Source organism: Streptopelia decaocto (assembly GCF_964273445.1).
Source record: "Streptopelia decaocto genome assembly, contig: HAP1_SCAFFOLD_1273, whole genome shotgun sequence".
Taxonomy (NCBI): Eukaryota; Metazoa; Chordata; class Aves; order Columbiformes; family Columbidae; genus Streptopelia; species Streptopelia decaocto.
This window is the reverse complement of record NW_028117327.1, coordinates 1-13897: the sequence shown is the minus strand read 5'-3', so window position 1 is coordinate 13897 and position 13897 is coordinate 1. Positions and strand designations below refer to the sequence as shown.

Sequence of the window (13897 nt, the reverse complement as noted above, 5' to 3'; positions counted from 1 at the left end):
AAGATGCCACCTTGACTGGTCTTGCTCCTTATTGTCCTTTTCTGGCTCCTTTTTGGCCTTTTCTTGCTCCTTTTTGTCCTTTTCTTGCTCTTTTTTGTCCTTTTCTGCTCATTTTCCTCCTTCTCCAAACCCTCTTGAGATGCCACCTTGACCATTCTTGCTCCCTTTTATCCTCTTTTTGCTCCTTTTTTGTCCTTTTCTGCTCATTTTCCACCTTCTCCAACCCCCCCTGAGATGCCACCTTGACCGTTCTTGGTCCCTTTTGTCCTTTTCTTGCTCCTTTTTGTCCTTTTTTTGCTCCTTTTTCTCCTTTTCTGCTCATTTCCCCCCTTCCCCAAACCCCCCTGAGATGCCACCTTGACCCATTTCCCTCCATTCCCACCCATTTTCCCCGCGTTTTCTCCCCTTTCCCCCGCGTTTTCTCCCATTTTCCCCCCGTTTTGGCCCGTTTTTGCGCCGTTTTGGCCCGTTTTTGCCCGTTCTCACGCGTTCTCGCCCCGTTTCAGGGCTGTCGTCGCCGGTGCCGCGCGGGCGCAAGGGCCGCCGCCTGAAGGCGCAGGGCGCGCTGGACGCGCACAAGGCCGAGTGGATGCGGCGCTACAACCCGGACGCGCTGTTCCAGGACGACGGATACAAGAAGCACCTCAAGCACCACTGCAACAAGTGAGGGACCCCGCGCCCCATAGCACCCCACCCGTGGTCAGCTTCACCCCACCCGTGGTCAGCTTGACCCAACTTGTGGTCAACTTGACCCAATTCGTGGTCAACTTGACCCAACTTGTGGTCAACTTGACCCAACTTGTGGTCAACTTGACCCAATTCATGGTCAACTTGACCCAACTTGTGGTCAACTTGACCCAACTTGTGGTCAACTTGACCCAATTCGTGGTCAACTTGATCCAACTTGTGGTCAACTTGACCCAATTCGTGGTCAACTTGATCCCATTCGTGGTCAACTTGACCCAACTTGTGGTCAACTTGACCCAATTCGTGGTCAACTTGACCCCATTCGTGGTCAACTTGATCCAACTTGTGGTCAACTTGACCCCATTCGTGGTCAACTTGACCCCATTCGTGGTCAACTTGACCCAATTCGGGGTCAACTTGACCCAATTTCCCCTCAAATTTCCCAATTTCCCCTCAAATTTCACCAATTTCCTCTCAAATTTCGCCATTTCCTCTCAAATTTCCCGATTTCCCCTCAAATTTCACAATTTCCTCTCAGATTTTGAGATTTCCCCTCAAATTTCACGACTTCCCCTCAGATTTTGCCATTTCCTTTCAAATTTTGCCATTTCCTCTCAAATTTCACCAATTTCCACTCAAATTCCACCATTTCCCCTCAAATTTCACCAATTTCCCCTCAAATTTCACCAATTTCCTCTCAAATTTCATCAATTTCCCCTCAAATTTCACCGCTTTCCTCTCAGATTTCACCAATTTCCCCTCAAATTTCACCAATTTCCTCTCAGATTTCACCAATTTCCCCTCAAATTTCACCAATTTCCTCTCAGATTTCACCAATTTCCCCTCAAATTTCACCAATTTCCTCTCAAATTTCACCAATTTCCTCTCAGATTTCACCAATTTCCCCTCAAATTTCACCAATTTCCTCTCAGATTTCACCAATTTCCCCTCATATTTCACCAATTTCCTCTCACATTTCACCAGTTTCCTCTCAAATTTCACCAATTTTCTCTCAAATTTCACCAATTTCCTCTCATATTTCACCAGTTTTCTCTCAAATTTCACCAATTTCCTCTCACATTTCGCCATTTCCTCTCAAATTTCACCAATTTCTTCTCACATTTCACCAGTTTCCTCTCAAATTTCACCAATTTCCTCTCAAATTTCACCAATTTCCTCTCAAATTTCGCCGTTTTCACCCAAATTTGCCCAATTTCCCCCTAGGGTGCTGCTGCGCGTGCGCCTGCTCTACTACCTGCGCCAGGAGCTGCTGGGGGACCAGGCCCACAAGGTCCTGGCCGGCGCCGCCGCCTCGTGAGTCGTTTTGGGGCCGTTTCCGCACTTTTTGGGTCTCCGCCTTCCACGGGCTCCGTTTTGAGGCCGTTTCACTTGTTTTTAGGGCTTTCTTGAGGTGGTTTGGGGTTCTTTGGGGCGATTTGAGGTTCTTTTGGGTCTTCTTGAGGTGGTTGGGGATGTTCAACCATCTCCTTGAGGTTCTTTGGGGTCTAATTGAGGTTCTTTGGGTTTTTTTTGGGGTGATTTGAGGCTCTTTGGGGTCTATTTTGAGGTTCTTTATGGTTTTCTTGAGGTAATTTGAGGTTCTTCGAGGGTTTTGGGGGGTTTATTTGAGGTTCTTTAGAGTTTTCTTGAGGTGATTTAAGGTTCTTTTGGGTCTTGAGGTGATTTCATGTTTTTCAGGGTCTATCTTGAGGTTGTTTGAGGTTCTTTAGGGTTTTTTGGGGTTATTGGAGGGTTTTTAGGGTTTTCTTGAGGTGATTTAAGGTTCTTTTGGGTCTTCTTGAGGTTATTTCTGTTTTTTCAGGGTCTATTTTGAGGTGATTTCAGGGTGTTTTGGGGATTATTTGAGGTTCTTTGGGGTCTAATTGAGGTGATTTGAGGTTCTTTGGGGGTTTTTGGGGTGATTTGAGGTTCTTTGGGGTCTGATTGAGGTAATTTGAGGTTCTTTGGGGTTTTGGGGGATGATTTGAGGTTCTTTGGGGTCTGATTGAGGTAATTTGAGGTTCTTTGGGTTTTTTTGAGGTAATTTGAGGTTCTTTGGGGTCTAATTGAGGTAATTTGAGGTTCTTTGGGCTCTTCTTGAGGTAATTTGAGGTTCTTTGGGATCTAATTGAGGTAATTTGATGTTCTTTGGGGTTTTTTGAGGTAATTTGATGTTCTTTGGGGTCTAATTGAGGTAATTTGAGGTTCTTTGGGCTCTTCTTGAGGTAATTTGAGGTTCTTTGGGGTTTTGGGGATTATTTGAGGTTCTTTATGGTTTTCTTGAGGTGGTTTGAGGTTTTTTGGGGTGATTTGAGGTGTTTCGGGGTCTTCATGAGGTGATTTGAGGCTCTTTATGGTTTTCTTGAGGTGGTTTGAGCTTCTTTGGGTTTTTTGGTTTTCTCAAAACCCCCCGATTTCCCCCCAAAACCAAACCCACCTGATGATCTCCCCAAAACCCCACAAATCCCCCCAAACCACCCGATTTCTCCCCAAAACCCCCCAATTTCCTCAAAATCACCCAATTTCCCCCCGAACCAGGGAGATCGCGCTGCCGCTGCCGGCGCTGGAGGCCCCGGAGCCGCCCACGTCCTGGTGGGACGCCGAGGCCGACAAGTCGCTGCTCATCGGCGTCTTCAAGCACGGTACGGCCCCTCCCCCGCCCCGGTTTGGGGCGAAACCCCGCGAAATCCGACTCAACACAGTTCATGGGCAACTTGGCCCAATTCATGGTCAACTTGACCCAATTCGTGGTCAACTTGACCCGATTGATGGTCAACTTGACCCGATTCATGGTCAACTTGACCCAATTCATGGTCAACTTGACCTGATTCAACACAATTCATGGTCAACTTGACCTGATTCAACACAATTCATGGTCAACTTGACCTGATTCAACACAATTCATGGTCAACTTGGCCCAATTCAGCACAATTCATGGTCAACTTGACCCAATTCATGGTCAACTTGACCCAATTCATGGTCAACTTGACCTGATTCAACACAATTCATGGTCAACTTGGCCCAATTCAACACAATTCATGGTCAACTTGGCCCAATTCAACACAATTCATGGTCAACTTGGCCCAATTCATGGTCAACTTGACCCGATTCAACACAATTCATGGTCAACTTGGCCCAGTTCCTGGTCAACTTGGCCCAATTCGTGGTCAACTTGACCCAATTCAACACAATTCATGGGCAACTTGACCCAATTCGTGGTCAACTTGACCCGATTCAACACAATTCATGGTCAACTTGACCCAATTCGTGGTCAACTTGACCCGATTCGTGGTCAACTTGACCCGATTCGTGGTCAACTTGGCCCAATTCGTGGTCAACTTGGCCCGATTCGTGGTCAACTTGACCCGATTCGTGGTCAACTTGGCCCAATTCATGGTCAACTTGACCCGATTTGTGGTTGACGTAAATTTGACCCAATTTGTGGTTGACTTGATCCAGTTTGAGCTCAATTTCCCCTCAAATTCCCCAATTCCCTCTCAAATTTTGTGATTTCCGCTCAAATTTCACGATTTTCACTCAAATTTCGCGATTTTCACTCAAATTTCGCGATTTTCGCTCAAATTTCACCATTTCCTCTCAAATTTCGCCACTTTCGCTCAAATTCTGCAATTCTTGCTCAAATTTCCCAATTACCACTGAAATTTCACCATTTCCCCTCAAATTTCCCAATTTCCCCTCAAATTTCACGATTTCCTCTCAAATTTTGCTATATCCCCTCAAATTTCGTGATTTCCACTCAAATTTCGCCATTTCCCCTCAAATTTCACCAATTTCCTCTCAAATTTCGCAATTTCCCCTCAAATTCCGCAATTTCCCCTCAAATTTCACGATTTCCCCTCAAATTTCACCAATTTCCTCTCAAATTTTGCTATTTCCTCTCAAATTCCGTGATTTCCCCTCAGATTCCGCAATTTCCCCTCAAATTTCACCAATTTCCTCTCAAATTTTGCCATTTCCTCTCAAATTCCGCGATTTCCCCTCAAATTCCACAATTCCCCTCAAATTTCCCAATTTCCTCTCAAATTTCGCCATTTTCACCCAAATTTTGCAATTTCCACTCAAATCTCGTGATTTCCCCTCAAATTTCCCCTCAAATTTTGCGATTTCCGCTCAAATTCCACGATTTCCCCTCAAATTTCACGATTTCCCCTCAAATTTCACGATTTCCCTTCAAATTCCACGATTTCTCCTCAAATTCCACGATTTCCCCTCAAATTCTGCGATTTCCCCTCACATTCCGCGGTACCTCCCCCCCGCCCCATTTTGGGGTAAAACCGCGCGAAATCGGGTCCGTGGCGCCCCCTGCAGGCTACGAGCGCTACCACACCATGCGCGCCGACCCGGCGCTCTGCTTCCTGGAGAAGGCCGGCCGGCCCGACGACACCGCCATCATGGCCGAGCAGCGGCTGGACGGCGCCGACGGGTGAGATTTGGGGCGAAAACGCCAAAAAACGGGGCTTTTCGGGCTGTTTCCCGCCTTTTTTGGGGGGGGTTCGGGCCTAGTTTGCGGCCTGCTCAGGCCTTGCTGTGTAGACGTTGATGCTATTTTAAGCCCTTTTTATTCATATTAACCCCTTTTGTGCGATTTTGAAGCCATTTTGGGGCATTTTGGGCACTTTTTGACAAACCTGAGGCATTTTTGGGCTGTTTTCAGCCTTTTTTCGACCATTTTGAGGCCTATTGGGGCCTTCTAAGGCCTATTGGGCCTTGCTCTGTGGAGGTTGATGCCATTTTGAGCCATTTTTATGCATTTTGTTCCTTTTTGGCCAATTTTGAAGCCATTTTAGGGCATTTTGCTCACATTTTGACAATCCTGAGGCATTTTTGGGGTGCTTTCAGGCTTTTTTTGACCATTTTGAGGCTTTTTTTGACACCTATTGGGGCCTTCTAAGGCCTATTGGGCCTTGCTCTGTGGAGGTTGATGCCATTTTGAGCCTTTTTAATGCATTTTAACCCCTTTTGTGTGATTTTGAAGCCATTTTGGGTCATTTTGGTCACTTTTTCACAATCCTGAATCGTTTTTGGGGTGTTTTCAGCCTTTTTTTGACCATTTTGAGACCTTTTTTGAGGCCTATTGGGTCCTTCTCAGGCCTTGCTGTGTGGAGCTCAAGGCCATTTTGAGCCCTTTTTGGGGCTTTTTTGGCATTTTGAGCCTTTTTGGAAGATTTTTGAGCCCGTTTTGGGGCATTTTGGCCACATTTTGACAATCCTGAGGCATTTTTGGGCCTTTTTTGTGCCATTTTGATGCCTTTTTGCCACAATTCCGACCCATTTTGCGCCAGTTCTGCCTCACTCAGCGTGGCAGTTTGAGGCCTTTTTGGGCCATTTTTGGGCCGTTTCACGCCCTTTTTTTTGGGTTTTTCGACCCGATTTTGGCGTTTTTTTAAACGGGGGGTGTCCCCCCCCCAAATCGCACCGTTTCCCCCCAAATTTCACCGTTTCCCCCGTTCTCGGGCGCCCGTGATGACGTTGCCATGCTAATACCGACCGGCGCCGCCGGGTTGAGTTCAAACCCTCAAACTGAGGCCCCCGGGGGGGTCCCGGATGCAATTTTGGGGCGTTTTAAATGGTTTTAACCATTCTCTTTGTTTTTTGGGGCGTTTCGGGGCGTTCCGAGTGTTAATTTTGGGGGGAAACCCCCCGAATTGTGCCCCCCCCCCCCCGTACAGGGCGGATTTCGACAAGGACGGCGAGGACCCCGAGTACAAACCGCTCAGCGCCGGCGCCGACGACGTGAGTTTTGGGGTGAAAACGGGCAGAATTGGTGCCCGGCCCCTCCCCCACCCTCCCCCACCCCCCCGTGTGTTTTTGGGGCGAGTTTTGGGGTGATTTCTGCGGGTTTTTGGTGCCACAGGGGGACCCGTTGATGATGCTGGATGAGGAGATTTCAGTGACAGATGGAGATGAAGGTGAGACCCATAGGGACCTATAGGGACCCATAGGGACCCATAGAGACCTATAGAGAGACCCATAGGGACCCATAGAGACCCATAGAGACCCATAGAGACCATAGAGACCCATAGAGACCCATAGGGACCCATAGGGACCCATAGAGTGACCCATAGAGACCCATAGGGACCCATAGAGTGACCGATAGAGACCCATAGGGACCCATAGAGACCCATAGGGATCTATAGGGACCCATAGAGACCCATAGGAACCCATAGGGACCCATAGAGACCTATAGAGTGACCCATAGAGACCCATAGGGACCCATAGAGTGACCCATAGAGTGACCCATAGGGACCCATAGAGACTCATAAGGACCATAGAGACCCATAGAGACCTATAGAGTGACCCATAGAGAGACCCATAGACACCCATAGGGACCCATAGACACCCATAGACACCTATAGAGTGACCCATAGGGACCCATAGACACCCATAGAGAGTCCCATAGGGACCCATAGAGACCCATAGGGACCCATAGAGTGACGCATAGAGACCCATAGGGACCCATAGAGATCCATAGAGTGATGCATAGAGACCCATAGAGACCCATAGGGACCTATAGGGACCCGTAGAGTGACCCATAGAACCCCATACAGCCCCATAGAGTCCCATAGAGACCATAGAGTGACCCATAGAGTGACCCATAGAGACCCATAGAACCCCATAGACCCCCATAGAGACCCCCGGGTGCCCCCCAGACCCCCATAGCGCCCCCATCTGCCCCCACCCCCATAACCTGTGCCCCCCCCCCCAGGCCCGCCCCCCCCGGGCTGCCCCCCCCCGGCGTGGCCGGCGGCCTCGGTGCTGACGGGCCGGCTGCGGCGCCTCATCGGCGCCTGTCAGCGCCGCGGCCCCCCCCGCGACGGCCCCGCCCCCCCGCCCCCCCGCGGGGGGACCCCGGCGTCCGGGCCGGCGGGGGGAGGGGACGGCGAGCGGCGGCGCCGGCCACGGCCCGCAGGGGGCGCCGCGCGGGAGCTGGCGCGCAGGGAGCGGCTGCAGAGGTAACGGGGTTTGGGGGGGTTTGGGGGGCTGTACGGGGGGGTTTTGGGGGTCCGGGGGGGGCGTACATGGGGGTTTTGGGGGGGGTTGGGGGGGTGGGAAGCCGTCCAGGGGGGATTTGGGGGAGTTGGGGGGCTGTACATGGGGGTTTTCGGGGGGGTTGGGGGGCTGGGAGGCCATTTGGGGGGCTGTACATGGGGGTTTTCGGGGGGGTTGGGGGGCTGGGAGGCCATTTGGGGGGCTGTACATGGGGGTTTTGGGGGTCTGGGGGGGCGTACATGGGGGTTTTGGGGGGGGTTGGGGGGGTGGGAAGCCGTCTTGGGGGGATTTTGGGGAGTTGGGGGGCTGTACATGGGGGTTTTCGGGGTGTTGGGGGGCTGGGAGGCCATTTGGGGGGCTGTACATGGGGGTTTTGGGGGTCTGGGGGGGGTGTACATGGGGGTTTTGGGGGGGTTGGGGGGCTGGGAGGCCATTTTGAGGCACTTAGGGGTCGGTACATGGGGGTTTTGGGGGTCTGGAGGGGGTGTACATGGGGGTTTGGGGTGGCTGGGAAGCCATTTTGGGGTGTTTTGGGACATTTTGGGGGCTGGGAGGCCGTTTGGGGGTCTGTACAGGGGGGTTTCGGGGGCGGTTGGGGGGCTGGGAAGCCATTTTGGGGTGTTTTGGGACATTTTGGGGGCTGGGAGGCCGTTTGGGGGTCTGTACAGGGGGGTTTCGGGGACGGTCGGGGGGCTGGGAACCCGTTTTGGGGTGTTTTGGGACATTTTGGGGGGCTGGGAGGCCGTTTGGGGGTCTGTACAGGGGGGTTTCCGGGGCGGTTGGGTGGCCGTGAAGCCGTTTTGGGTGGATTTTGGCGTTTTTTTGGCACGTTGAGGCGCAGAACGCGCGTTCCCGGCCGCGCAGGTGGACGCGCCGCGAACAGGCCGATTTCTACCGCGTGGCCTCCACGTTCGGGGTGGAGTTCGACCCCGACGCCGGGCGCTTCCGCTGGGGCCGCTTCCGCCTCCTGGCCGGGCTGGACAAGAAGACGGACGAGAACCTCACCAAGTTCTACCACGCGTTCGTCGCCATGTGCCGGCAGGTCTGCCGCCTCCCGCCCGCGCCCGGAGACGGTACGGGGGCGCTGGGACATGTTTTGGGGGGTTTGGTGGCATCTACAGGGGGCTTGGTGGCATCTCCGGGGGTTCAACCAACCCAACCAAGACCTTGACCAACCCAACGATGACTTTGACCAACCCAACGATGACTTTGACCAACCCAACGATGACTTTGACCAACCCCATGGTCTCTCCCAACCCAACCAAGACCTCAAACAACCCAACAATGGCTTTGCCCAACCCGACCAAGACCTCAACCAACCCAAGGATGACTTTGCCCAACCCAAGGATGACTTTGACCAACCCCATGGTCTTCACCAACCCAATGATGACCTTGACCAACCCAAGGATGACTTTACCCAACCCAACAGTGACTTTGCCCAACCCAACGATGACTTTGCCCAACCCAACAACGACTTTGCCCAAGCCCATGGTCTCCACCAACCCAACCAACACCTCAACAAACCCAACAATGACTTTGACCAACTCCATGGGCTCCACCAACCCAACCAAGACTTTGACCAACCCAACAATGACCTTGCCCAACACAACAAAGACTTTGCCCAACCCAACCAAGACCTTGCCCAACCCAATGAAGACTTTGCCCAACCCAATGAAGACTTTGCCCAACCCAATGAAGACCTTGCCCAACCCAATGAAGACTTTGCCCAACCCAACGATGACTTTGCCCAACCCAACGATGACTTTGCCCAACCCAACGATGACTTTGCCCAACACAATGATGACTTTGACCAATCCTATGGTCTCCACCAACCCAATGATGACTTTGCCCAACCCAGTGATGACTTTGCCCAAACCAATGATGACTTTGCCCAATCCCATGGTCTCCACCAACCCAACGATGACTTTGCCCAACCCAACCAAGACCTCAACCAACCCAACGATGACTTTGCCCAACCCAACCAAGACCTCAACCAACCCAACGATGACTTTGCCCAACCCAATGACCTTGCCCAACCCAATGATGACCTTGCCCAACCCAACAATGACCTTGCCCAACCCAACGATGACTTTGCCCAACCCAACGATGACTTTGCACAACCCAACGATGACCTTGCCCAACCCAATGATGACTTTGCCCAACCCAACGATGACTTTGCCCAACCCAATGAAGACCTTGCCCAACCCAATGAAGACCTTGCCCAACCCAACAATGACTTTGCCCAACCCAACGATGACCTTGCCCAACCCAATGAAGACCTTGCCCAACCCAATGATGACCTTGCCCAACCCAATGACGACTTTGCCCAACCCAATGAAGACCTTGCCCAACCCAATGATGACTTTGCTCAACCCAATGAAGACTTTGCCCAACCCAACGATGACCTTGCCCAACCCAATGAAGACCTTGCCCAACCCAACAATGACTTTGCCCAACCCAATGAAGACCTTGCCCAACCCAATGATGACTTTGCCCAACCCAACGATGACTTTGCCCAACCCAACGATGATTTTGCCCAACCCAACGATGACTTTGCACAACCCCATGGTCTTCACCAACCCAACGATGACTTTGCCCAACCCAATGAAGACTTTGCCCAACCCAACGAAGACCTTGCCCAACCCAATGATGACCTTGCCCAACCCAATGATGACCTTGCCCACCCCAATGACCTTGCCCACCCCCATGACCTTGCCCACCCCAATGACCTTGCCCACCCACGCCCCGTCTCCGCCCGCAGAGCCTCCGGACCCCACGGTGCCGGTGTGGCCCATCTCGGCCGGGCGCGCGTCGCGGGGCCTGCGCCGCCTGTCGCTGCTGCGGCTGCTGCGCGAGCAGGTGCTGCGGCACCCGCTGCTGCCGGCGCGCCTGGCCGCGCTCTGCCCGCCGCCCGGCGCCGACCTGCCGCCCTGGTGGCAGCGCGGGCTGCACGACGGCGAGCTGCTGCGCGGCGCCGCGCGCCACGGCCTGGGCCAGCCCGAGGCCGCCATCTTGGCCGACCCCGACTTCTCCTTCGCCGCCGCGCGGTGGCGCTTCCTGCACGGGGCGGGGGGCGGCGGGGGGGACGCCCCGCCCCCGCAGCACCTCCTGGGGCGCCCCGCCCCCCCCGCCGTCATGGCCGCCGCCGAGGACGAGGAGTCGGACGGGGACGAGAAGGCGTCGGCGTCCGGGAGCGAGTCGTCGTCGGGGGACGAGGAGAGCGAGGAGGACAGGGGTGAGGGGCCCGAAATCGGGTGGGACCTTGTCAGGCGTGGTAGAACCTTCTGGATCTCGGTAGAACCTTCTGGATCTTGGTAGAACCTTCTGGAGCTCGGTAGAACCTTCTGGAGCTCGGTAGAACCTTCTGGAGCTCGGTAGAAGCTTCTAAGTGGTTGTAGGACCTTCTCAAGGGTGGGAGAAGCTTCTGGAGCTCGGTAGAACCTTCTGGATCTCGGTAGAACCTTCTGGATCTTGGTAGAACCTTCTGGAGCTCGGTAGAACCTTCTGGAGCTCGGTAGAACCTTCTGGAGCTCAGCAGAACTTTCTGGAGCTCGGTAGAAGCTTCTAAATGTTGGTAGGACCTTCTCAAGGGTGGTAGAAGCTTCAGGATCTCGGTAGAACCTTCTGGATCTTGGTAGAAGCTTCTAAATGGTTGTAGAACCTTCTCAAGGGTGGTAGAAGCTTCTGGAGCTCGGTAGAACTTTCTGGATCTTGGTAGAACCTTCTGAATGGTTGTAGGACCTTCTCAAGGGTGGTAGAACCTTCTGGAGCTCGGTAGAACCTTCTGGATCTTGGTAGAACCTTCTGGAGCTCGGTAGAACCTTCTGGAGGGTGGTAGAAGCTTCTAAATGGTTGTAGAACCTTCTCAAGGGTGGTAGAAGCTTCTGGAGCTGGTAGAACCTTCTGGATCTTGGTAGAACCTTCTGGAGGGTGGTAGAAGCTTCTAAGTGGTTGTAGGACCTTCTCAAGGGTGGTAGAAGCTTCTGGAGCTCGGTAGAACCTTCTGGATCTTGGTAGAACCTTCTGGAGCTCGGTAGAACCTTCTGGAGGGTGGTAGAAGCTTCTAAATGGTTGTAGAACCTTCTCAAGGGTGGTAGAAGCTTCTGGAGCTCGGTAGAACCTTCTGGATCTTGGTAGAACCTTCTAAATGTTGGTAGGACCTTCTCAATGGTGGTAGAACCTTCTGGATCTTGGTAGAACCTCCATTCTTCTTGTAGGAGCTTCTCGGGGTGGTGGGACCTCAAAATGGGGGCGGGACACCCCAAAAACTCATGGTGGGGCCCCAAAAATGCATGTGGAACCTTCTCAGTGTGGGTAGAACCTTCTGGATCTTGGTAGAACCTCCATTGTTCTTGCAGGAGCTTCTCAGGCTCACAGGACCCCAAAATGGGGGCAGGACCCCCCCAAAATGGTGGTGGGACCCCCAAAAACCTCAGTGGGACCCCAAAAACCCCCTTGGGAACCCAAAACCTGGGGGGTTCCCCACAATCCCTGTCAGCATCATGGCGGGTCCCCCCTCGGAGCTTCTCCCCACTTTGGGGTCCCCGCCGGCCATTTTGGGCGCTCCCCACCCATGGTGACCCCCCCAGTTTTGTTAAGCAACCCCCCCTCTTTCTTTAGAGACGTTTTTGGGTGCGGGGGGACCCCAAAAACGCCTCAAATTCACCCAAAATCCACCCCCCCCCCCCCCCCCCAAAATGTAGGTGCGGAACGTTCCGGCGGGGCCGAGGAGGAAGAGGATGAGGAGGAAGAGGAAGATGATGATGAGGAGGAAGAGGAGGAGGAAGAAGAGGCCCCTCAGCATTGTGGGGAGGGGGCGCCCCCCCCAGGGCCCCCCCTGGGTCCCCCCTCAGCCCCCCGAAACCTCCATGAATGGCCCAAGGTGAGAACAGGCCTAAGGTGGGGGGGGGGGCAACTTTGAGACCCCCCCAAATTTTTTGGGGACACTGGAGAACTTCGGGACCCCCCCAAAACCATCAAGGGGGGTCCCCTAAACCCCCCCCACCCCCCAAATTTTAGTGCAACTTCCCAAATTTTGGTTATTTCACCCCAAACATTTTCCCGCCAAATTCACATGGCAATTTCAATGGCAATTGGGGGGGGTGGGGGGCAACTTTGAACCCCCGCCAAATTTTTTAGGGACACTTGAGAAGTTCGGGACCCCCCCAAAACCATCAAGGGGAGTCCCCCAAACCCCCCCCACCCCCCAAATTTTAGTACAACCCCCCAAATTTTGGTTATTTCACCCCAAACATTTTCCCGCCAAATTCACATGCCCATTTCAATGGCAATTGGGGGGTGGGGGGCAACTTTGAACCCCCGCCAAATTTTTTGGGGACACTTGAGAACTTCGGGACCCCCCCAAAACCATCAAGGGGAGTCCCCCAAACCCCCCCCACCCCCCAAATTTTAGTGCAACTTGCCAAATTTTGGTTATTTCACCCCAAATATTTTCCCGCCAAATTCATGTGCCCATTTCAGTGACAACTTTGGGGGGGGGGGGGGGCAACTTTGAGAGCCCCCCAAATTATTTGGGGACACTTGGGAACTTCGGGACCCCCCCAAAACCATCAAGGGGGGTCCCCTAAACCCCCCCGACCCCCCCAAATTTCGTTGCGCCCCCAAATTTTGGTTAATTCACCCCAAATCCCCCAGGAACGCGCCCTGATCCGGCGCCTGGAGCTGATCTGCCGCGCCGTCCTCTCGGGCGAGAGACCCCCCGACAATTTCGGGGGGGCGCCCCCCCCTCCCCCCCACGCCGGGGGGTGCGGGGGGGGGTTCCCCAAACCCCAGCACGACCCCCCCCCGTTCACGCGCCTGCGCCACGAGGAGAAGGAATTCACCGTCCAGATCAAAGACGTGAGTCCGCAATCGCCATTTTGGGGCGTTTTCCTTCAAATTTGGGGGTGTTTTGTTAAAGGGGGGGGTGTAACATTTTGGGGACCCCCCCCGCGCAGGAGGAGGGGCTGAAACTGACCTTCCAGAAGCACCGATTGGTCCCCAACGGGGCCCCCCAAAAGAAGAACAGTAAGAAGTTGGTGGAGGTGAGTTGTTTTTGGGGTGGTTTTTCACCCCCTCCCCCCCCAAATTTTGGGGTGTTTTGTTAAGATTTTGGGGTGTTTTGATCACAACAGCTGGAGCTGCGGTGCCTGGAGGGGCTGAGGGACCCGGGGGGGCCGCAGAGCGGGGAGCCCCCCCC

General features: G+C 53.5%; 1 protein-coding gene across 1 annotated transcript in view; it reads left to right on the top strand.

Moving 5' to 3' along the window:
* CHD8 (chromodomain helicase DNA binding protein 8) overlaps positions 1-13892 on the top strand; it is a gene marked incomplete at its 3' end in the record, with an annotated part of 39603 nt that extends 25711 nt beyond the window's left edge. Inside the window, exons 23-35 of the mRNA XM_082076484.1 lie at positions 507-663; positions 1912-2001; positions 3226-3329; positions 5017-5131; positions 6378-6441; positions 6563-6617; positions 7415-7661; positions 8563-8771; positions 10460-10933; positions 12402-12580; positions 13354-13557; positions 13656-13742; positions 13833-13892. Of these exons, the coding sequence (XP_081932610.1) occupies positions 507-663; positions 1912-2001; positions 3226-3329; positions 5017-5131; positions 6378-6441; positions 6563-6617; positions 7415-7661; positions 8563-8771; positions 10460-10933; positions 12402-12580; positions 13354-13557; positions 13656-13742; positions 13833-13892 (2045 nt within the window). The remainder of the gene's footprint in view (positions 1-506; positions 664-1911; positions 2002-3225; positions 3330-5016; positions 5132-6377; positions 6442-6562; positions 6618-7414; positions 7662-8562; positions 8772-10459; positions 10934-12401; positions 12581-13353; positions 13558-13655; positions 13743-13832) is intronic.
* Positions 13893-13897: the final 5 nt, after the last annotated feature.